At 35.1% G+C, this 25,757-nt stretch overlaps 1 protein-coding gene across 1 annotated transcript in view; it reads left to right on the forward strand.

The window, feature by feature from the left end:
* EIF4E (eukaryotic translation initiation factor 4E) overlaps positions 1–24,998 on the forward strand; it is a gene marked incomplete at its 5' end in the record, with an annotated part of 47,507 nt that extends 22,509 nt beyond the window's left edge. Inside the window, 6 exons of the mRNA XM_079718785.1 lie at positions 6,280–6,386; positions 12,866–12,961; positions 15,213–15,276; positions 16,983–17,096; positions 18,966–19,105; positions 24,216–24,998. Of these exons, the coding sequence (XP_079574911.1) occupies positions 6,280–6,386; positions 12,866–12,961; positions 15,213–15,276; positions 16,983–17,096; positions 18,966–19,105; positions 24,216–24,330 (636 nt within the window). The 3' untranslated portion in view covers positions 24,331–24,998. The remainder of the gene's footprint in view (positions 1–6,279; positions 6,387–12,865; positions 12,962–15,212; positions 15,277–16,982; positions 17,097–18,965; positions 19,106–24,215) is intronic.
* Between the last annotated feature and the right edge of the window lie 759 nt (positions 24,999–25,757).

Consider the following 25,757-nt stretch of genomic DNA (forward strand, 5'->3'; position numbering starts at 1 on the left):
CTGTATGTGTCTGTGTGAGTCTGACTTGAGCTCTCTATTTCTGAAGGATATTTTTCCTAGGCACTGAATTCTTTTTTCTTTTTTAAAATATTTATTTATTTATTTGGCTGTGCCAGGTCTTCGTTGCGGCATGTGGGATCTTTGTTGTGGCTGGTGGGATCCTTAGTTGCAGCATTCGAACTTTTTTTTTTTTTTTTTAGAGAAAGTGAACAGTTTTATTTACGACACTATTTATAGTCACCTTTCAGCATCTCAATATTCTAAGATAGTATATGATGATTTACATAATTTCTCTCTATAACATCATAATTTGCTTCAAAAATCTTGCTTCCAGAAGAAAATTCTTATTACTTAACATGAATCCCTATAATATTTATTGTAAAAATGCCAATTCTACTATTAATAATAGAGTAATAAAGTCAGTAATATGTCTGTGTAATAATATGCAGTGAATAGCAGTTTATCTTGTCATCAACTTAATAAAGTCCAAACATTCCCAAAGCAACAAGGATTTTGAGAATTACAGAGTCTGGACATCAATGCTTCCAATTACCCAGTTGTCCACTAGACAGCTGGTACAACCTGGCACTAACATTTTTTTTTTTTTTTTTTTGCGGTATGCGGGCCTCTCACTGTTGTGGCCTCTCCCATTGCGGAGCACAGGCTCCGGACGCGCAGGCTCAACGGCCATGGCTCACGGGCCCAGCCGCTCCGCGGCATGTGGGATCCTCCCGGACCGGAGCACGAACCCGTGTCCCCTGCATCGGCAGGCGGACTCTCAACCACTGCGCCACCAGGGAAGCCCTAGCACTAACATTTTTAAGTGACTTTTACATATAAAAAATTCAATTAAAAATATCAGAGAAAAATATATGTGTTCCAAGCATTGTTCTTTATAATATTTCAACTTTTTGCATTGATTAAAATACAGTTTGAGACAGTAAAACTGTGTGCAACAATTTCCAGAAATACATATAGTATCCATACATATGAAAAGACTCACCTCAATAAAACAAAATAATATTTAATAATTCAAACATTCAGAAACATATGAATGCATTAGAAAAGGTCTTTAAAAGCTACATAATAAACCAGTAGTTAAGTCAGGAGAGGGATCCTAGGTTTCAGTAAGGTCAAAGGTGAGTTTTTAATTTCTCTTGATTTCTTTTTTCAAAAATCAAATATATATATATATTTTAGACAGTAAACATGATCTATTTTTGCTTCTTTCCAATAGTATACATTTGATCACTTTTTTTTATAGAGCAGGTTCTTATTAGTCATCAGTTTTATACACATCAGTGTATACATGTCAATCCCAATCCCCCAATTCATCACACCACCACCGCCACCCCCCATGGCTTTCCCCCTTGCTGTCCATACGTTTGTTCTCTACATCTGTGTCTCAATTTCTGCCCTGAAAACCAGTTCATCTGTACGATTTTTCTAGGTTCCACATATATGTGTTAATATACAATATTTGTTTTTCTCTTTCTGACTTACTTCACTCTGTATGACAGTCTCTAGATCCATCCACATCTCAAAAAATGACCCAGTTTCGTTCCTTTTTATGGCTGAGTAATATTCCATTGTATATATACCACATTTTCTTTATCCATTCATCTGTCAGTGGGCATTTAGGTTGCTTCCATGACCTGGCTATTGTAAATAGTGCTGCAGTGAACATTGGGGTGCATGTGTCTTTTTGAATTGTGGTTTTCTTTGGGTATATGCCCAGTAATGGGATTGCTAGATCATATGGTAATTCTATTTTTAGTTTTTAAGGAACCTCCATACTGTTGTCCATAGTGGCTGTATCAGTTTACATTCCCACCAGCAGTGCAAGAGGGTTCCCTTTTCTCCACACCCTCTCCAGCATTTGTTGTTTGTAGATTTTCTGATGAAACCCATTCTAACTGGTGTGAGTTGATACCTCATTGTAGTTTTGATTTTGCATTTCTCTAATAATTAGTGATATTGAGCAGCTTTTCATGTGCTTCTTGGCCCTCTGTATGTCTTCTTTGGAGAAATGTCTATTGAGGTCTTCTGCCCATTTTTGGATTGGGTTGTTTTTTTAATATTGAGCTGCATGAGCTGTTTCTATGTTTTGGAGGTTAATTCTTGGTCTGTTGATTCGTTTGCAAATATTTTCTCCCATTCTGAGGGTTGTCTTTTCATTTTGTTTAAGGTTTCCTTTGCTGTGCAAAAGCTTTGAAGTTTCATTAGGTCCCATTTATTTCTTTTTGTTTTGATTTCCATTACTCTAGGAGGTGGATCAAAAAAGATCTTGCTGTGATTTATGTCAAAGAGTGTTCTTCCTATGTTTTCCTCTAAGAGTTTTATTTTTTATAGTGTCTGGTCTTCCATTTAGGTCTCTAATCCATTTTGAGTGTATTCTTGGGCATGGTGTTAGGGAGTGTTTTAACTTCATTCTTTTACATGTAGCTGTCCAGTTTTCCCAGCACCACGTATTGAAGAGACTGTCTTTTCTCCATTGTATATCATTGCCTCCCTTGTCATAGTTTAGTTGACCATAGGTGCGTGGGTTTACCTCTGGGCTTTCTATCTTGTTCCATTGATCTGTGTTTCTGCTTTTGTGCCAGTACCATATTGTCTTGATTACTGTAGCTTTTTAGTATAGTCTGAAGTCAGGGAGTCTGTTTCCTCCAGCTCCGTTTGTTTCCCTCAAGACTGCTTTGGCTATTGGGGTCTTTTGTGTCTCCATACAAATTTTAAGATTTTTTGTTCTAGTTCTATAAAAATGACATTGGTAATCTGATAGGGATTGCATTGAATCTGTAGGTTGCTTTGGGTAGTATAGTCATTTTCACAATATTGATTCTTCCAATCCAAAAACATGCTATATCTCTCCATCTCTTGGTATCAACTTTAATTTCTTTCATCAGTGTCTTATAGTTCTCTGCATACTGGTCTTTTGTCTCCCTAGGTAGGTTTATTCCTAGGTATTTTATTCTTTTTGTTGCAATGGTAAATGAGAGTGTTTCCTTAATTTCTCTTTCAGATGTTTCATCATTAGTGTTTAGGAATGCAAGAGATTTCTGTGCATTAATTTTGTATCCTGCAACTTTACCAAATGCATTGATTAGCTCTAGAAGTTTTCTTGTGGCATTTTTTGGATTCTCTGTATAGTATCATGTCATCTGCAGACAGTGACAGTTTTACTTCTTCTTTTCCAATTTGTATTCCTTTTATTTCTTTTTCTTCTCTGATTGCCGAGGCTAGGACTTCCAAAACTATGTTGAATAATAGTGGTGAGAGTGGACGTCCTTGTCTCGTTCCTGATCTTAGAGGAAATGCTTTCAGTTTTTCACCATGGAGAATGATGTTTGCTATGGGTTTGTCATATATGGCCTTTATTATGTTGAGATAGGTTCCCTCTATGTCCACTTTCTGGAGAGTTTTTATCATAAATGGGTGTTGAAAGAAAGGTTTTTCTGCATCTATTGAGATGATCATATGGTTTTTATTCTTCAATTTGTTGATATGGTGTATCACATTGTTGATTTGCGTATATTGAAGAATCCTTGCATCCCTGGGATAAATCCCACTTGATCATGGTGTATGATCCTTTTAATGTGCTGTTGGATTCTGTTTGCTAGTATTTTGTTGAGGATTTTTGCATCTGTATTCATCAGTGATATTGGTCTCTAATTTTCTTTTTTTGTAGTATCTTTGTCTGGTTTCGGTATCAGGGTGATGGTGGCCTCATAGAATGAGTTTGGGAGTGTTCCTTCCTCTGCTGTATTTTGGAAGAGTTTGAGAAGGATGGGTGTTAGCTCTTCTCTAAATGTTTGATAGAATTCACCTGTGAAGCCATCTGGTCCTGGGCTTTTGTTTGTTGGAGGATTTTGAATCACAGTTTTAATTTCATTACTTGTGATTGGTCTGTTCATATTTTCTATTTCTTCGTGGTTCAGTCTTGGAAGGTTATACCTTTCTAAGAATTTGTCCATTTCTTCCAGGTTGTCCATTTTATTGGCATAGAGTTGCTTGTAGTAGTCTCTTAGGATGCTTTGTATTTCTGTGGTGTCTGTTGTAACTTCTCCTTTCTCATTTCTAATTTTATTGATTTGAGTCATCTCCATCTTTTTCTTGATGAGTCTGGCTAATGGTTTATCAATTTTGTGTATCTTCTCAAAGAACCAGCTTTTAGTTTTATTGATCTTTGCTATTGTTTTCTTTGTTTCTATTTCATTTATTTCTGCTCTGATCTTTATGATTTCTTTCCTTCTGCTAACTTTGGGTTTTGTTTGTTCTTCTTTCTCTAGTTCCTTTAGGTGTAAGGTTAGATTATTTATTTGAGATTTTTCCTGTTTTGAGGTAGGCTTGTATAGCTATAAACTTCCCACTTAGCACTGCTTTTGCTGCATCCCATAGGTTTTGGATTGTTGTGTTTTCATTGTCATTTGTCTCTAGGTATTTCTTGATTTCCTCTTTGATTTTTTCAGTGATCTCTTGGTTATTTAGTAATGTATTGTTTAGTCTCCATGTGTTTGTTTTTTTTCCGTTTTTTTCCCCTGTCATTCATTTCTAATCTCTTAGCTTTGTCATGTGGGATCTAGTTCCCTGACCCCAAGGACTTCAGGGATTTTTACATAGATTTTTGAGGCTCATTCCTCTGCAGCTCACTTTTCTCTGGTACCCTGTCCTCCAAACCCACCTTCCTTATCAGTCCCTAACTGTTGGCTCTTTTCTCTGTTCACTCAGACTGCCTGTGTCTGGAGACCATCATTAATTTTAAGCTAGTAGAGTAAGGAATGGCATTTGGTAATGATCATCTATTTGAAGATGTAAATTGATTGTGATGAGGAAATGCTGGTAAAAATGATTGGTGCTCTGGTTCTATTAAGGCATTGGCTACTCTGTGTAAATTTTAGGGCCTTAACTACTCTGTGTAAACATTTAAATTTATTCAGTTAAGTAATCAAGCCAGTAAGTTCCTATTGGTGTAGCGTTGTGATCATTAGCATTACAGTTGTGAGCAAAATCAAGATAAAGCCCTTGCTATGAGTGACTTCATAGGCTAGTAAAAAGTAGTTACTGGAGGTGTCTTGTTGATAAGAAAAATGTATTTTATTTTGTAAAATGTGTATCACTTCTCTGCTCCTGAAGTCTTTTTTTAGATCATACATCTCTGATTTACAGAATGTTGTTAATGTGAACATATATCTGTATTGTTTTGCTAGTTGGATTTAAATCTGATATTCAAACCCTTGTTGCAATGCCCTCCTTTTTTGTATCAGCTTTTGTTTCAGCTTCTGGTCCCTTTTCTTAGCTGTCTGTTGATACCAATTTACAGTAGGGTGAAGAGTTATATGGATTAATGTGGAGAACACTTATTATTCCCAGCCTCCTTTTTTCCCTGACGTTTTTAGATGACAATTATGTCTAGCCTAGAAGAATTTAAGTTCAAGCCAATGTCCAGCTTTTTTGCTTAGGGCCAATTGAAAATGACAGAAGTTGCTGAACTTTATCACCATATATAATAACAGTGTAACATGAAAACAAGGACCTGTGTAGTATTGCCTTGATCACTTTATAAAGATTTTTGTGTTTGTGTCATTGTGATATAGTTAATATACTCTCCAAACTTTAGTTGTATCTCCCCCACCGTGCACCATGTTTGGTATGTTAAGAAAGGTACTTGATTTTCCCAACTTTTTTCCATGGTCTCTAACAATCTTATATTAAAATGTGTAAGTGGAAGATAACAGTATACAAAATCATTATTATTATGTTTTTAAATTTGAGAAACCTTTTGCTCATAATGAAGAGATGCTAGAATGAAGAGTCTGGTGCTTAGAGTTTGATCTGTGGTCTATTTTATCCAATGCTTCTGCTGTTAATTCATTCTCCTTTAAAAAAAACGTGGACAGGGCTTCCCTGGTGGCGCAGTGGTTGAGAGTCCACCTGCCGATGCAGGGGACGCGGGTTCATGCCCCGGTCCGGGAGGATCCCACATGCCGCGGAGCGGCTGGGCCCGTGGGCCATGGCCGCTGAGCCTGTGCGTCCGGAGCCTGTGCTCCGCAACGGGAGAGGCCACAACAGGGAGAGGCCCGTGTACCGCAAAAAAAAAAAAGAAAAAAAAAATGTGGACAATATTAGTTCAAATTTATTTAGAGTATTGCTGTCATAGGAATTAATTTTTCACAGCATTGTGAATTAACTATATTTCAATAAAATTTTAAAAATAAAGAAATTTCTTAATGTTATTTCTTCATGTTAAGAAGTTCATAATGTTTAATTATTTTCCACTAGGAAACCACCCCTACTCCTAATCCCCCACCTACAGAAGAAGAGAAAACAGAATCTAATCAGGAGGTTGCTAACCCAGAACACTATATTAAACATCCTTTACAGAACAGGTAAGCTTTCTGACACATAGGTGTTCTGACTTAGGCAGCAAGGTAAATGGTGAATGGGACAGGTTTGGAGCGAAAAGTTAGATGAGACTAGTTTTAGATAGGTGAAGGATTCCATTTTCATTTGGATGACCCATGTCTAGCAAGCAGTTTTATGTGTGAATCTTGAGCTCAGATAGTAGAACTTTGAAAGAGTGGTTTGAAATTCATTGGTAATTGATGGTAATTGAAACCACAGTAGTAAATGAGTTCTCAAAACAGAGGCTTGGAATATTAGCACATGGGTGATTTTTTTTGAGTAAGAATGCCTATGAAGAGAACAGTCTTGTGGTTGCCAAGTGGGAGGGGTGTGGGGGAGGGATGGGCTGGGAGTTTGGGATTAGCAGATGCAAACTGGTGCATCTAGAATGGATAAACAGCAAGGTCCTACTGTATAGCACAGGGAACTATGTTCAATATCCTGTGGTAAACCATAATGGAAAAGAATATGAAAAAGAATATATGTATAACTGAGTCACTTTGCTGTATAGCAGAAATTAACATAACATTGTAAATCAACTGTACTTCAGTAAAATTTTTTTAAAAAAGAATACCTTTAAAGGGTGTAGACATATAAACTGTATAAACTAGGAAAGAGTGCTTGGTCATGGAAACCAAGCAGATGGTTTATTTTAAGGACAAGATAAGCATATATGCCACAGAAAGGTCAAATGTTCATTGGATTGAACAATAAGTCCTTGCTAACATTGGAGAAAGTTTAGTAAAGCAGGTGATGGGAAAAGATTGGCATATTTTGAAGAGTGAATAGAAAGTATACAAATGTATAGAGCAGGAATAGGCAATTTGAAGTTGGTCTGTGAAGGAGAAAAGAGAGCTAAGGGATGTGGAGTCTGGAGATTGGTTGGTTGTATTTAAGAGAAGTTAGGTGAGGAAAAGAGGAGAGTTTAGGATGAGTTAAGTTTTCATAGTTACTGTAGTAGTTTAATAGTTCAGTGTATGGTTTGTCCTATCTCTACCCTACCACTTCCCAGTATGTTTGTGTTTTTTACTTAATTGTCTTTCTGGCTTACATGATGAAAATTAACACAGATTCCCTGAGAGCTGATGGTGGGAAGAAAATGGCAACTCAGAAACATTGTAAGAATCTGGAGGAAAGTAAATTGGAATTAACTTTTGAGGGTCTTTAATTCCTTTCATTAAAGGAATTAACTTCTGAGTATTTTCAGTTCCTTTCATTCCCCCCACTCCCAGGCCTTTTACTCTCTTTATCTTAAAGATCCCACAAGCCTGTCTATAATTTAGTTTCATTTATCTGAAAAATGTGTTGTCCCTTTATTTTTTATCATTTTTTCATTATCATGGTAGACCTATTGAAATAATAGTCCAAACACATTCAGTAGTTTTTTCGTAGGAGACCTGTGGTTCAGCAGTTCTCTAGACAATGGGAATTGTCAGCTCGTGAGTGAGATGTCAAAAGTCAAATAGTCCATAAAGGGTAAAAATTCTTCCTCAGGAAAGCATTGTGCCAAAGATAATAGTTGAACAGTTGATTAGTGGCAATTTCATTTAGCTAACCTAGCAGCAGTACCAAAACTTTTAAAGTATGTTTTTTCATATTTTCAGTGGTATATAAAAAGCTAGCTCTGTCTTCTGACTGTGAACACAGTTCTTAGTGTTGCTGTTTTGTGGGGAGAAGTAACCAAGGCATGTATCCCTCATAGCTTAAGTGAAATCTGCGAAGAGATTCCTGTCCTATCAGTGAACAAACTGATTAAATCCTAAAATGAAGTTTGTGAGGATTTCAATTTCTCTTATCAATTCTATTTCTTGTGTAAAATAGTATCCTAGGGAAAACTATTTTAAGACATTTTTGGTTCCAATTTTGGTAGTTTCTTCATTATTTACTTCTTGTAAATATTGCAGAATTATGTTTTCTTTTTTTAAAAAATACTATAATTATTATAAGAAAGATTAAATCATTGGGGTACAAAGTATATAAAGTAAAAGTTCTCTGCTGTTTTCTGATACCTTCTTCCCCATTTTGCTCTTCTCCATTCCCCAGAATAGTCAGTGTTAAAAATTTGGTTTGTATTTTTCCAAAACCTTTCAATATGCATATATATACTTTTTTTATATAGATGGCCATACTGTTGAGTTTTTTTGTTTGTATATGCAGGTTTTGACTCATTATTTTAAACCACTGCCTTGTATTAAATGAATATATAGTCATGTATTTTATCAGGCTTACATTAATGTGTATATAGAATTTTTTTCTATTTACAAACAGTGCTATAACGTATACGTCCTTATATATTTTTTTGCAGTTGTGTGGATATATCTAGGGTAAAATTTCAGAGTTCTTAGATTAAAGACTACCCTTTAACTACTTTTGTAGATATTGCCAAATTATCCTCCTTTATCAGCTTAGACTCTTAACAGTTTTAAGAGTTACTGGTTTCTACATCCTTGCCAACACCATCAATCTTAAATTTAATTGCCTGTCAGATTGGTTCTAGTCTGATTTGTGAAAACTGTCTTATTGTTTTAAATTTGCATTTCTTTTATTGAAATTTCGAAACATTTTTGTTGAAAACAATCGCTTATTTATGTTTTTACCTGTGAGCAGTCTGTTCATTTCTTTTGTCTATTATTTTCTTTTGAGTTATCTTCTCAAGTTTATTTCCAAGCATTGTGTATTAGGGATGTTGACCCATTCAAGGGGGGGATTAGGTTGAAAATGCATTTCCAAATCATTTGTCTTTTAACATTGTCTAAGGAGTTATGTTATTTTAGAGGTTTTTGATTTTCATGTAATCAAATACCAGCTTTCTTCCATGGTTTCTGGGTTTCATGTCAGTCTTTGGAGAATTTTACTCACACAATTATCCTATTTAATAGCTACCTAGCAGTCTCTTGCATGTACTATATTATATTATATTATATTTAAATCTTACTTCTTTGGGCTCATGACCCCTTTACATTCTTAAAAATTATTGAGGACTCCACAGTGCTTTAGTTATATAGATTTTTATCTATTTTCATTTGCTATATTAGAAAATAAACGTTTAAAAATGTAAAATTATATATGTACTTAACCCATTGCATGTTAATGTAAATAATTTTTATGAAAAAATTTATTCAAAATAAAAAATACGTAGTGGGAAGAATACATAAAAAATACATAATGGGAAGTATTTTTGTAAATCTTTTTAAGTGCCTGACTTAATAGAAGTCAGCTGGATTTTCATAGTTGCTTCTGCATTGTCTTTGGAGATAAGTTGTTTCAGAGAAAGTGTGAGAATAAAATACAGCCTCAGACAGGTACATGGTTGGAAAAGGGAGGAGAAATTTTAATAGCCTTTTAAAATAATTATGACTATCTCCTTCCTTTGATGCTAGGTTTCCTATATGTTAGTTGCATTGTAGAATCTGAAACCATATCCAAGAACTTTTTCTACTCTGTTACATTAAAATCCATTGGTCTGTCTTGCATTTGGAATGTATCCTTCACCCATGCACGCCACTGGTCATTTGGAAAATATTGGTTCAGTGAGTTTGCAGATCTTCCAGATATTGGCAGTTTTCATTATATGATATCAATAACATAAATTATTATCACTACCTAAACTCATCAGAAATATCGTCAAGTTTCATTAAATTGTTAAGCTCACAGTGACACATGCAGGCTTTCCAAAATTCTGATTTTCTCCTGAAAGCTCAAATTTTAGCAGCTGGCTCAATCTGTTCATTTTTCAAGAAATAATCATGGTTGATCAGCCAATCTTCTTCCAAGTAAAAGTGGTGTTCTTTGAAAAAAGTAACTAGTTCACCTCACAACTCAATTGCCTAAGCATTGTATTGATATTTGGTATGCAGAAATATTTTTTGTGCAGAAAAAGACATGTACACAGATTCAAATTTAATGAAACCAGTAGTTTTTACTGCTGGTTTCCATTCAGTGGCATTCTTAACTGAAACTGACATTATTAGTGTGAGAGTTGATGATAATAAAGGATACAGTGACTACTAGTACAAATTGGTGCCACTGTATAATTCTTGCTGTGTACGGCACCAGTAGGTTTACCAACCATTGCTTTTGCATCATCAGTGCAAATATCAACACAGTGAAAAATAAAATGTCTTAGCATTTTTATGAAATAGTTTTTACTCATCAGCGCTCCTTGAAAGGACCTTAGGATCCCCTAGGGGGCTGTAAACCACATTTTGAGAACTGTTGGCACTTAAAATGTTTCCAAAATTTTCCAAAATTAACATTCCTGTACAAACATTTTTGCTTAGTTATCCATTTATTTTCTTAGGGTATATCTTTATATGTTTAATGGCTGAATGCAATTTTTTTTAAAGATGGAATTAAATTTTATTATTTTTAATTGAGGTGTAACAGTTTCAGATGTACAACATGATTCAATATTTGTATGTATTGTGAAATGATCACAGTAAGTCAACATCTGTCACAATACATATTTATAAACTTTTTTTTTCTTGTGTTGAGAACTTTTAAGATTTAGTCCCTTAGCAACTTTCAAATTTGCAATGCAGTATTATCACCATGTTGTACTTTACATCCCTATGACTTATTTATTTTACAACTGGAAGTGTGTATCATTTGACCCCCTTCATGCATTCCCCCACCCTTGTGCCTCTGGGAACCACCAACCTGTTCTCTGTATCAGTGAGCTTGGGGTGGTTTTTTGGGGGTTAGTTTGTTTTTTTTTAAGTTTTTTTTAAGATTGCACATATCAGTGAGATCATACAGTATTTGTTTTTCCTGTCTAGTGTCTGATTTATTTAACTTAGCACAAAGTCCTCAGGGACCATCCATGTTGCAAACAACAAGATTTCCTTCATTTTTATGACGGAATAATCCATTGAAAAAATATATATATATATACACCATATTTTCCTTATTCATGCCTTGATGGACACTTAAGTTGCTTCCATGTCTTTGCTTATCATGGGGGTGCACATATCTTTTTTAAGTTAGTGTTTTCATTTTCTTCTGATAAATGCCCAGAAGTGGAATTGCTGGATCCAGTGGTAGTTGTATTTTTAAATTTTTGAGGAAAGACTGAATTAATTTTAGAAATCCAGAGTACGATACTTGACACTGTGTGTGTATGTTTAATAGTTTTTCTGCCTTTGCTTTTTAAAAAAATTTTTTTTCCTTGAGAGTGGGTTGGCAAATACAAATGATCAAGTAGGTGCTGAAATGCATCTCATTTTTGTGTCTGAGATTATCAAGCATTAACCATAAAGTTATGAAATATATGTCCACTTGGAAACCTGTCTTCAGACAACATTTTTGTCAGTGAGTAAGTGAAATTCCCTTAGAGATGGTATAGTAATTCAGAAAATACAATTTTACTAAAGATGAATCATATTGGGATGATAATATTTAAGCATAACTTTTATGTGACATGAGTTTGTCTTCAAAGTATTAGAATAAAACTTTTTTAGACAAAGTATATGCAGATATATAGAAACTAGTATGCATTATTTCAGAATATATCTGTGGTAACATTACTCAATGAATCCCTTTATTCCCGTTTGTATGAGTTCCCCCCCTCCCCCCATTCCTAGTACTCTCATCTCTCTCTTGTTTCTCTGTAAATTCAGCTTCCCTCTTCCCCACTTACCTTTCCATTTAAGTGCTCCTGGTCTGTTTTTCTTAAATAACTGTGCTTAATTATCTCTGTCATAGCACTTAGGACATTGTAATTGTCTCTGTACAACATTTCTGTGAATTCCCTGTGGGATGAGCCTCAGTGGATCTCTAAGTATAGCAGAGAATCTGTTACATAGTAGGTACAAAACACATACTTTTCATTTTATTTATATATTTATTTATTTATTAGCCACACCACACGGCTTGCAGGATCTCAGTTCCCCAAAACCCCAAATCCTAACCACTAGGCCACCAGGGAACTCCCAAAATAAATACTTTTTAAATGAAAGAAATAGAGAAAACTACTCATTTGCTACTATAAATAAAATTTCTATTTATTTTATTTATTTTTAATTGTGGTAAAACACATATATAAAATTTACTATCTTAAACATTTTTAAATGTACAGTTCAATAGTGTTAATAAGTACACCCCCATTGTTGTGCAACCAATCTCCCAGAACTCTCTTTATCTTGCAGAAAAACTTAAGCTCTCTACCCATTAAACAACAACTCTCCATTCCCCTTCCCTTTTAGCCCCTGGCAACCACCATTCTACTTTATTACTCTAGGTGCCTCATACAAGTGGATCATACAGTATTTGTCTTCTTTGATGGACTCTTTTCACTTTCCTTCCTTTTTAAGGCTTTCTAATATTCCACACTACATTTTGTTCATTTATCTGACAATAGACACTTCCCCCTTTTGGCTGTTGTGAATAATGCTGCTTTGAACATGGATGTAAAGCTACCTCTTTTTTTTTTTTTTTTTTTTTGACACTGACTTTCTGTTTTTAGATGGGCACTCTGGTTTTTTAAAAATGATAAAAGCAAAACTTGGCAAGCAAACCTTCGGCTGATCTCTAAGTTTGATACTGTTGAAGACTTTTGGGCGTAAGTAACCATTCATTTTAGGATGTTTGTTGTCTTATTAGTTGTGTAATTTTTCATTTTAAGTTGCATTCACAAAATGAAGGGTAAGGTGTGAACAGTTAATATTCACCTTTTTGTTTGTCCATCTTCTCCCAACTGTTTGAATTGGTGATTATTCCTCATCAGTTTTAGAAAGCTTCCGTCTTGTCGTCTTTTAGCTCTGCCTATTTTCTATTCTTTGTCTTGAGATCTCTTTTGTTGAGAATCCTTTATTGTTCCTAGAATTTCCAACAACTTTTAGGAGCTTGTCCCCTTTCTTGGTTGCCTAGATACATTTGCCCTATTCTTAGGTATTCCAGAGCTTTCTTAGGCCCTCATTTCTGCACATTCCAGTATAATATCTGGATTTCCTGTGATAGAGAGTCCAAGATTTCAAAGGCTGAACTGCTCATAATTCAGGGTTTGTCAAAGAATGACAATATCTCTGATGATAGTTTATTAATTTCATTATACTTTGTGATCAACATCAAGAAGAATGTTGAAATATTTTTGAGATTTTGTTTCAGATTTAGCAAAAAGTTAAGATTTCGGGGTCTTAAATCTTTGCATGACTTCAAAGTATAATTTAAAATTATAAAGTTCTTTTCAGGAAGTTTTGGAATATTGATTCTTTAAAAACAAAGTTGATTTAGTATATCTTATTTGCTTGAAAAATGTATGGGGAGAAACTACTTGAGAACATGAAAGATACAACTTGTTGAAAACATTTTTAAGAGCTGTAAATTACCTAGCAGTTATCTAAGTATTCTAATTTGTTCAGCTGGTGTATTTTGGATCATATCAGTGATGTGATTCTTATGTTTTAATGTTAACTCCCTGAGTGTAGCACACAGACTAACAGATTGTGATTAGAAAACTTATGCATGTAATGTATACTTTCTCCAGGGCAGAAACAATTTTCTGTATATTTCTAGTGCTTTGCCCATATTACGCATTTAGTATGCATTTGAATCACTGAAAACAAAGCATAGAATAATTAGAGAAAACTGTATATTGAGACCCTTTTGAGTGGTCACTTTTAATTGAAAACATTCTTTAAGAAATTTTTTTTAATTTAATTTAGACATTTCACTAGCCTGAAGGTAGAAGCCTAGATCATTTGATCTCCTGAAGTCTGTCACGGCAAAATTGTTATAAAACTGGCAACAGAGTAAGAATGCTTTGCCTGTCTCCAATATTTTATATAGAAGTGATGATCTTAGCTATATGACTAGTGACCATGGATGGTGTTATTATCCTTAGTTAGGTATTACTATTTGGGAAGTAGTTTAAAAATACAGATTCTATGGTTCCATCCTATATTTAAGGAATTAAAATCTCAAGAAGTAGGGTAAGGAACTGTTTTTAATTTTTTTTTTGGTTGCTATTTTAATAAATTTATTTATTTTTGGCTGCATTGGGTCTTGCTGTGCGTGGGCTTTCTCTTAATTGCGGTGAGCGGGGCCTACTCTTAGTTGTGGTGCATGGGCTTCTCATTGCAGAGGCTTCTCTTGTGGCAGAGCATGGGCTCTAGACAGGCAGGCTTCAGTAATTGTGGCACACGGGCTCAGTAGTTGTGGTGCATGGGCTTAATTGCTCCGTGACATGTACGATATTCCCGGACCAGGGCTCGAACCTGTGTCCCCTGCATTGGCAGGCAGATTCTTAACCACTGCACCACCAGGGAAGTCCTGTTTTGTTTTTAAAAGCTCCCCAAAAGATTATTATGCTGACTTAAACTAGTAATGGTGTGTGGTGTTTGGGAACCATTGATCTGTTCCACTCTTGGATACTTTCAAGGATAATAATGTTGACTTATTTTAGTCATGCAATCCTGATGGTCAGGGAGTTTGTCTTGCTTTCTCTTGATTTGTCTTTTTGTGTGTTTAAAACTGTTCATTCGTCTCACGGATTCTTTCATCTACTTAAAGCCACCTCATACTTCTCTTTTCAGTTTCTTGTGTATACATATGTATGTATTAAGTTAACTATTACATCAAAATTGTCAGAATAAAATTATTAAAAATATTTTCTTGAAAATCATCAGATGTTGATTCTTAAGGCTGACTGTTACTAAGATCTGTTTGGTCCATTTCAGAAATTGACTTCATGGGGGCGGGAAGTAAACATGAGTTTTTATCTTATTTTTATCATATTCTCTGAATGTATATGTATGCACCTAAACTTTGCATTACATATGCTATGTTTATAATTGTTCTTTTCTTTTATCTAGTCTGTACAACCATATCCAGTTGTCTAGTAATTTAATGCCTGGCTGTGACTATTCACTTTTTAAGGTATGTTTAATTGGTGATTTCATATATTTATTATAAGACTGGACCATTCAGGTATTCATTAAAAAATCTTGCCATGAACATAGGAATAGTTAATGTTGTGATGCTTGGAGAATAATTAAATTAACTTTACCAGGTTTTAGCATAAATATATTTTGCCCTATTTTAGTATAAACATTGGGTTGGCCAAAAAGTGCCTTTTTGGTAAAAATAAAAGACATTTTTTTAAGTAAAAATAAAAGACACATTTAATTTAGTTAAAACATGTTTTAAAGTAATAGAACTACATTTGAAGCCCCGTAATTCATAGGTCTAGTTGTCTAATTAAATTAGCGTTGTTCTGTTTTGCCCTTCATCAAAACGTCTAGTGTTTTTCTTCTCTAATTGTTTTTGTTTTTCTTCTCTAATTGTATTTATTCAAGGCATGTTTTTCATTTTCTTCAAGAACTTTATTGAACAACGTATTCAGCCTTTGGTGTGGTTGATGGTGGTTCATTTAGCTTGCCCAGGATCTCCTGTTCCACATTATTGTACAGTATCCACTTTTCATCACCTGTCACAATTTGTTTTAAAAACGGAACGTTTTCATTACGTTTAAGTAGAGAATTGCATGCTTGAATACGTTCAAGAAGGTTTTTTTCACTTATGTGGAACCTAAACATAAAAGCAATTCATATAACCAAGCTGGTGCAAATGATGGTCAGCACTTGATTTTGATATTTTGAGTATGTTGGCTCTCTCCTGTATGGTATTATGCTGATTGTTCTCAGTTAGTGTCTCGATTTGATTGCTATCGACTTCAGCTGGTCTGCCTGACTGTGGAGCATCGTCCAGGGAGAAATCTCCAGCACAAAACTTTGCGAACCATTTTAGACACGTTCAGTCAGTCACAGCACCTTCTCCATACACAGCACAATTCTTTTTTTTGCATAAATGTTGCATTTTTACCTTTCTTGAAATAATAAAGCCGAAAATGTCGCTTTTTTTCTTCCATTTTCAATATTAAAATGGCTACATGAAAATTCACCAATTCTGATAAGTCTTTTTTTAAATGCACTCTGATATGACAGCTGTCACATACAATCTAACGAAATTGTTTTGAATGAAGTTAAAGACAACTGAGTGCTACTAGATGCATCTTACGGAAAAAACCAAATGAACCTTTTGGCCAACCCAGTTATTGAAATTAAGTGAGAGTCAGACTATGGGCACATACTGTGATTGATTTTGAGGAGAGCTTTGATCATCCAAATGGATCATCCAATCCGTTTCTTCTTTATATATTTGAGTAGACTAAAGTCCAGAGTTTGTCAGGAATTCTTAACCTGGAGTGTGTGGGTCCTTGAGATATTTATGAGTTTTGTCAGCTGGTAGTGGGTGGGACAGTCATTAGCTCTCTAAAATTGTGTAAGTTTTTAATATATTTTCTAGGTATAGAAATGTATATAGCTTCTCAAAGGTATCTGTTACTCAGAATGTTTTAGAGCCTCCAAATTAAGTGAAACCCAAGGTTTGATAGTTAATAAGTGCCCAAATCAGGACTCTAATTTTGCTTTAATTCTTGTGTGCTTTTTTCCCCACTACATCAATTAACAGTTTTTATGGGTATAAAGTAAATAGTTAATAGGGTTGTTGCTTGCTGTTTCTAATGGTGATCTCAAGTTAAAGTAACAGTATTGTCTCATATTGTTGTCTCCCTAACCTTGTAGGATGGTATTGAGCCTATGTGGGAAGATGAGAAAAACAAACGAGGAGGACGATGGCTAATTACATTGAACAAACAGCAGAGACGAAGTGACCTCGATCGCTTTTGGCTAGAGACAGTAAGGTTTTAAAATTATAAAGCTGTTTTGGAATACTAAAACTTAACTTATGTTACATTTTACATTGGTTACTTAATTCAAGACGAGATAAGGATTCCCACTTTAGCTAAGCCAGCACTTAATTTTGTTCTGTCCTGTGAATCTTGTATACTTCTTACATACTAATACAGTGAAACTCCCTACCACATATTACACATCCAGAAAGTGATTGGCAGTTGACTCACCTTCCAGAATAAGGTAATCCTGGTCATTTCATTAAATTCAAAATTATAGAACGTCTCACATTTTGTATGATGTAAGTTTTTTTACAATCCTCTTGAGTATTGCTCTGTATACTAAACTTTTTAGATCAATGAAGGAAACAGTGAAATTGTAGCTTGATATTATTCAGCTTATATGTTGTGATGTAACTGGCTTCATATGACATTTATTAAATATGAGATAATAGGCATTTTCTCTAGTGAAAGTTTTCAAACCCCAAGCTTTTAGGAGCAGGGATTATAGTCTCTTTTGTATCCCTATCACTTGACAGTGTCTGGTTTATAGTTAGCCCTTACTAAGTTGAGCAATAATAAACATTTCAGTGAATGGCTTTTTAAAGAAGAAACTTAATTTTGCGGGAATTCCCTGGCAGTGCAGTGGTTAAGACTCCCAGCTCCCAATGCAGGGGGCCCGGATTTGATACCTGGTCAGGGAACTAGTTCCCACATGCATGCCGCAACTAAGGAGCTGGCAAGCTGCAACTAGGGAGCCCGAGAACTGCAACTAAGACCCGATGCAACCAAATAAATAAATAAATAAGTTAAAAAAAAAAAAAAGAAAGAAAGAAACTGGGCTTCCCTGGTGGCACAGTGGCTGAGAGTCCGCCTGCCAATACAGGGGATACGGGTTCATGCCCCGGTCCAGGAAGATCCTACATGCCGCGGAGTGGCTGGGCCCATGAGCCATGGCTACTGAACCTGCGCGTCCGGAGCCTGTGCTCTGCAACGGGAGAGGCCACAACAGTGAGAGGCCCTCGTACCGCCAAAAAAAAAAAGAAAAGAAACTTAATTTTGCTTTTGGGAGAGATTATCAGTAATTACTATTTTAGAATTCTGCATTAAAAAGTCATTTCAGTTTTGCAGGATGACAAAAGTTCTGGAGATTGTTGGTGGTACAGTGTGAATATACTTAATGCCACTGAACCATACACTTAAAAATGGTTAATATGGTAAATTTTATGTCATGTATTTACTACAGTTTTTTTAGAAGTTAGAAAATGTTCATGAAAAACAAGAACAAGAGGCAATTAAGCAGCTTTTTCAGTTATTCCATTAATATTTGCTGGCAAGTGTAAGCAGCAGCAGAGCAAAGTGAATATTAATAAAATAATTCACCTTTTATGTGCCCGGACATCAGTTGCCCAATTTGCTAAAAAAGTTAACAAAATTGATCATGTTCTTGGTATTAAAGAATCAAATTAACAAAATTTTTAAAGGCCAGGACAAAAAACTATATATAAATATAATTTAGGCATTCAGAAAGTCGACTCTTGGGCTTCCCTGGTGGCGCAGTGGTTGAGAGTCCGCCTGCTGATGCAGGGGACACGGGGTCGTGCCCCAGTCCGGGAAGATCCCACATGCCGCAGAGCGGCTGGGCCCATGAGCCATGGCCGCTGGGCCTGCGCATCCAGAGCCTGTGCTCTGCAACGGGAGAGGCCACAACAGTGAGAGGCCCGCGTACCGCAAAAAAAAAAAAAAAAAAAAGTCGACTCTTGATTTAAAAACTTTTTCAGTTTTGTGTATATACAGATATTTGAGACATTTGCAGCTTAATAAGCTGTTTATCATCTATTGAATGTAATTTGAGATTTGGGTTTTTTCTTTTAAGCTGCTGTGCCTTATTGGAGAGTCTTTTGATGACTACAGTGATGATGTATGTGGAGCTGTGGTTAATGTTAGAGCTAAAGGTGATAAAATAGCAATATGGACTACTGAATGTGAAAACAGAGAAGCAGTTACACATATAGGGTAAGTTTTGCTTTTTGTGTGCTTCTTTTAAAATAGATAACTAAAAGCAGAAGTACTTTTTAAATTAAAAGTATTTATGTAGATCATTATTTTCCTAGTTTTCATGAACACTTTTATAATCTTGAACTGCTGTGTATTGGTATTCGGTGTCTTATTCATATTTTTTTCACTTCTGTAAAATTTCTTTTTCCTAGCAATGGGGTATATAATCACTGTTTTACCATGTAGCATTTTATTATTTAGCATATGAGAATATGTCTTTTTTGCCCTACTTTAAAACCATAATGCTAATGTATAATACTCAATAATTTGGTGAATATTGGCATTTGCTATTGAAGTTTAAGTGACAGTAGCTTGGGTTTGTCCATATTTAAAACCAACGTGTGTAAATTTTAAAACTTTTTTTTTTAACAAATTTAATCAGTTATACATATACGTATGTTCCCATATACCCTCCCTTTTGCGTCTCCCTCCCGCCATCCCTATCCCACCCCACCAGGCGGTCACAAAGCACCTAGCTGATCTCCCTGTGCTATGCGGCTGCTTCCCACTAGCTATCTACCTTACGTTTGGTAGTGTATATATGTCCATGCCGCTCTTTCGCTTTGTCACAGCTTACCCTTCCCCCTCCCCATATCCTCAAGTCCATTCTCTACTAGATCTGTGTCTTTATTCCTGTCTTACCCCTAGGTTCTTCATGACATTTTTTTTCTTAAATTCCATATATATGTGTCAGCATACAGTATTTGTCTTTCTCTTTCTGACTTACTTCGCTCTGTATGACAGACTCTAGGTCCATCCACCTCATTACAAATAACTCAATTTCGTTTCTTTTTATGGCTGAGTAATATTCCCTTGTATATATGTGCCACATCTTCTTTATCCATTCATCCGATGATGGACACTTAGGTTGTTTCCATCTCCGGGCTGTTGTAAATAGGGCTGCTATGAACATTTTGGTACATGACTCTTTTTGAATTATGGTTTTCTCAGGGTATATGCCCAGTAGTAGGATTGCTGGGTCATATGGTAGTTCTATTTGTAGTTTTTTAAGGAACCTCCATACTGTTCTCCATAGTGGCTGTACCAATTCACATTCCCACCAGCAGTGCAAGAGTGTTCCCTTTTTTCCACACCCTCTCCAGCATTTATTGTTTCTAGATTTTTTGATGATGGCCATTCTGACTGGTGTGAGATGATATCTCATTGTAGTTTTGATTTGCATTTCTCTAATGAGTAAAGATGTTGAGCATCCTTTCACGTGTTTGTTGGCAGTCTGTATATCTTCTGTGGAGAAATGTCTATTTAGGTCTTCTGCCCATTTTTGGATTGGGTTGTTTGTTTTTTTGTTACTGAGCTGCACGAGCTGCTTATAAATTTTGGAGATGAATCCTTTGTCAGTTGCTTCATTTGCAAATATTTTCTCCCATTCTGAGGGTTGTCTTTTGGTCTTGTTCATGGTTTCCTTTGCTGTGCAAAAGCTTTGAAGTTTCATTAGGTCCCAATTGTTTAGTTTTGTTTTTATTTCCATTTCTCTAGGAGGTGGGTCAAAAAGGATCTTGCTGTGATTTATGTCATAGAGTGTTCTGCCTATGTTTTCCTCTAAGAGTTTGATAGTGTCTGGCCTTACATTTAGGTCTTTAATCCATTTTGAGCTTATTTTTGTGTATGGTGTTAGGGAGTGATCTAATCTCATACTTTTACATGTCCCTGTCCAGTTTTCCCAGCACCACTTATTGAAGAGACTGTCCTTTCTCCACTGTACATTCCTGCCTCCTTTATCAAAGATAAGGTGACCATATGTGCCTGGGTTTATCTCTGGGCTTTCTATCCTGTTCCATTGATCTATCTTTCTGTTTTTGTGCCAGTACCACACTGTCAATCATTACTGTAGCTTTGTAGTATAGTCTGAAGTCAGGGAGCCTGATTCCTCCAGCTCCGTTTTTCGTTCTCAAGATTGCTTTGGCTATTCGGGGTCTTTTGTTTTTCCAAACAAATTTTGAAATTTTTTGTTCTAGTTCTGTGAAAAATGCCAGTGGTAGTTTGATAGGGATTGCATTGAATCTGTAGATTGCTTTGGGTAGTAGAGTCATTTTCACAATATTGATTCTTCCAATCCAGGAGCATGGTATATCTCTCCACCTATTTGTATCATCTTTAATTTCTTTCATCAGTGTCTTACAATTTTCTGCATACAGGTCTTTTGTCTCCTTAGGTAGGTTTATTCCTAGATATTTTATTCTTTTTGTTGCAATGGTAAATGGGAGTGTTTTCTTGATTTCACTTTCAGATTTTTCATCATTAGTGTACAGGAATGCCAGAGATTTCTGTGCATTAATTTTGTATCCTGCTACTTTACCAAATTCATTGATTAGCTCTAGTAGTTTTCTGGTAGCATCTTTAGGATTCTCTATGTATAGTATCATGTCATCTGCAAACAGTGACAGCTTTACTTCTTCTTTTCCGATTTGGATTCCTTTTATTTCCTTTTCTTCTCTGATTGCTGTGGCTAAAACTTCCAAAACTATGTTGAATAAGAGTGGTGAGAGTGGGCAACCTTGTCTTGTTCCTGATCTTAGTGGAAATGGTTTCAGTTTTTCACCATTGAGGACGATGCTGGCTGTGGGTTTGTCATATATGGCCTTTATTATGTTGAGGAAAGTTCCCTCTATGCCTACTTTCTGCAGGGTTTTTATCATAAATGGGTGTTGAATTTTGTCAAAAGCTTTCTCTGCATCTGTTGAGATTATCATATGGTTTTTCTCCTTCAATTTGTTAATATGGTGTATCACGTTGATTGATTTGCGTATATTGAAGAATCCTTGCATTCCTGGAATAAACCCCACTTGATCATGGTGTATGATCCTTTTAATGTGCTGTTGGATTCTGTTTGCTAGTATTTTGTTGAGGATTTTTGCATCTATGTTCATCAGTGATATTGGCCTGTAGTTTTCTTTCTTTGTGACATCCTTGTCTGGTTTTGGTATCAAGGTGATGATGGCCTCGTAGAATAAGTTTGGGAGTGTTCCTCCCTCTGCTATATTTTGGAAGAGTTTGAGAAGGATAGGTGTTAGCTCTTCTCTAAATGCTTGATAGAATTCGCCTGTGAAGCCATCTGGTCCTGGGCTTTTGTTTGTTGGAAGATTTTTACTCACAGTTTCAATTTCAGTGCTTGTGATTGGTCTGTTCATATTTTCTCTTTCTTCCTGATTCAGTCTTGGCAGGTTGTGCATTTCTAAGAATTTGTCCATTTCTTCCAGGTTGTCCATTTTATTGGCATAGAGTTGCTTGTAATAATCTCTCATGATCTTTTGTATTTCTGCAGTGTCAGTTGTTACTTCTCCTTTTTCATTTCTAATTCTATTGATTTGAGTCTTCTCCCTTTTTTTCTTGATGAGTCTGGCTAATGATTTATCAATATTTGGGGCAAATATTACTATTTGCAAAAGTTGCCTATCATTCCTGCCCCCCCTCCCCGCAAGTGTCAGTCAGTGTTGACTAGGATTTTCTTTTGACTATATTTAAATTAGTAAAATTGGACTTTAAATTTTGTGTTAAAAGTAAGTACCAGTCATAAGTCACAATATGTTTAGTTTGCCTCTTTGAATGTTGATTTTTCAAACATTATGAATTCTCCTATGAACATAATTCCTTTCTGGATTAACAGGTGTGGGGATTTTCCAGGTTTCATTCTCCATGGGGTTTCTTATAAGAGAAGGTTGATTGTTGATTCGTCACCATATTCCTGATCTTTCTGTCAGCCTTAAAACTTACTGACTGTGGGAGTCTCCTATTTCTTTGAAAATGTGTTAAAGAAACTAAGTATGAACTTCTTTCCTCGGAAAGTTTTTTATTTGTGTCAATATTAAACATTTTTGAAATCTCTATAAAACTTTTGGCCTCACTTTTTCAAGGAAAAATTTTTTTTCACCCTTTTAAGTTGCATGGCTCAGTGCTCTTTCTGGCATTTTTAGTGATTAAGTATAATTGAAGGTAATACATTATATCCTAATGTAAATCTGATAATAGTTATAATTTTAGTTATCATAAAATTATTTTTAAATACCCCATTCGAAGGAAGGTAGTAAAGTCTTCTGAAGGGTAGAGTGTGAATAAAATTTCCTGGTATCATACTGCTGGAGTATTTAGCTCCATGAAAATGTATATCTCTTTATTTTTGTTTCATTTTGGTGCCTATTTTTAAAATTTTGCTCTTTTTTCTCAGATACCAGATTCCTAACTTGACCTATGATGTTCTCATAAGATCGTATGATCTGTCCCCAATTTTACCTTGTCAGCCTTCTCTCTCATATTTACCTTTCTTGTGAGCTGTAGCCACACAGCCTTATTTTTGTTCCTTGGCCTTCAGATGTGCTTCATTCTCTTAGCATTATACTTTGACCTCATGAGTTTTTAAAAGGAGAGATTTCTCTGATTTCAAAGAGGAGATTAGATCCTCCTTGTTAATAATATCACAACCCCTGTGCTTACCCTCTTTGATACTCAGTCACATCTTATTTGAAAATTAGGTTGTAGATTTAATATATAAGGCAGAAATCATGTTATGTTCTAAATTATCCTTAAAATATCATAAATCGCCTTCACAGTGTTTAATTTTTGTGTGTGCATTCTTGTCGGTAATAGGTAAGGTAAATGTAATTGCAGTAACATACAATATTTATTAAGGTTTATATGTAAAATATAATTGAAGCATTTTAGATCAGAAAATTAAGATGTGCGTGTAATTGATTTTGAATACATTAATTAGGTATGTGATACACCTCCACCATATGTATTTGTGGGTTTGTAAATAGTCAAATACTCTAAACTATAAACACCATGAGCCTAGAGACTGTCCTTGCTTTGCTTATTATTAATTTACTGATAATTATCACAGTACCTGATACATAGTAGACTCAAGTATTGGTTAAGTGATTAACCAAGATTGTTGTGAAAATGAAGAGTAAATTTTGCTAAAAGGAAAAAGGTGTGCAATTTCCTATTTCACTCTCTAGGTATTATTTTTTAATGTAAAGAATAATAATACTGGATTTGGGGTGTATGTTTGAATAAAATCTAATGGCTACTTTTCTTCTTTTTCATTTTCTAGGAGGGTATACAAGGAAAGGTTAGGACTTCCTCCAAAGATAGTGATTGGTTATCAGTCCCATGCAGACACAGCTACTAAGAGCGGCTCCACCACTAAAAATAGGTTTGTTGTTTAAGAAGACACCTTCTGAGTATTCTCATAGGAGACTGCGTCAAGCAATCGAGATTTGGGAGCTGAACCAAAGCCTCTTCAAAAGCAGAGTGGACTGCATTTAAATTTGATTTCCATCTAAATGTTGCTAAGATATAAGAGAAGTCTCATTCGCCTTTGTCTTGTACTTCTGTGTTCATAGTTTTTTTTTTTTTTTTTTTTAATTTTGGCTAGAGTGTCCACTATCCCAATCAAAGAATTATAGTACACATCGTCCCCAGAATCAATAAATGTGTTCCTGGCCCACTCTGTAATAGCTTAAAAGAATTAATGATTGCAAACACATTTGACCCATCTACAATATTAAAGAAAAGAATTTGCATTTCTGTACCTTACAAGAGAACGATTCTGTTTATGTTCCATTGTATGCAGGAGCATATTTTGCTGGTTTGAAAGAGTATGATGCATACAGTTTTCTAACAATTTTCTTTGTTTCTTTTTACAGCATTGTCTATGCTGTACTCTTGCTGATGGCTGCTAGATTTTAATTTATTTGTTTCCCTATTTGATAACATTAGTGATTCTGATTTCAGTTTTTCATTTGTTTTGCTTTTGTTTTTTTCCTCATGTAACATTGGTGAAGGATCCAGGAATATGACACAGAGGTGGAATAAACATTAATTTTGTGCATTCTTTGGTAATTTTTTTGTTTTTTTGTAACTACAAAGCTTTGCTACAAATTTATGCATTTCATTCAAATCAGTGATCTATGTTTGTGTGATTTCCTAAACATAATTGTGGATTATAAAAAATGTAACATCATAATTACATTCCTAATTAGAATTAGTATGTCTGTTTTTGTATCTTTATGCTGTATTTTAACACTTTGTTATACTTAGGTTATTTTGCTTTGGTTAAAAAATGGCTCAAGTAGAAAAGCGGTCCCATTCATATTAAGACAGTGTACAAAACTGTAAATAAAATGTGTACAGTGAATTGTCTTTTAGACAACTAGATTTGTCCTTCCTTTTATTTCTCCATCTCTATAGAAGGAATTTGTACTTCTTATTGCAAGGCAGTCTCTATGGTGTCTTCTCTTGTAGTGTCTTCCACGTGAATAGCGTAAGTTTGGAGCATTAGTTTGATTATTACGTTTATTTTAATTTTTAATAAATTGAACAGGTAGCATCATATATATATGGAATTAAATTGATGTGGCTATCTTTTTTTTTTTTAATAAAGTAAGAGGCACAGCCCTTCAGTCTTAGGTAAATAATGTACTCTTAATATGTTAAAACTCATGAGAATTGTGACCTTGGTGCATCACCATCTGATTGGTAGGAATAGCAGTTGTAAAACTTGGTTGCTGAATTGAGATGTTATTTTTCAAGTGTCCAAATGACACCATAGGGAAAGAGTTACAGGTGGTGGGGGGCGTATGCATTAAGAATT

Source organism: Hyperoodon ampullatus (genome assembly GCF_949752795.1).
Source record: "Hyperoodon ampullatus genome assembly, chromosome: 1".
Lineage (NCBI taxonomy): Eukaryota > Metazoa > Chordata > Mammalia > Artiodactyla > Ziphiidae > Hyperoodon > Hyperoodon ampullatus.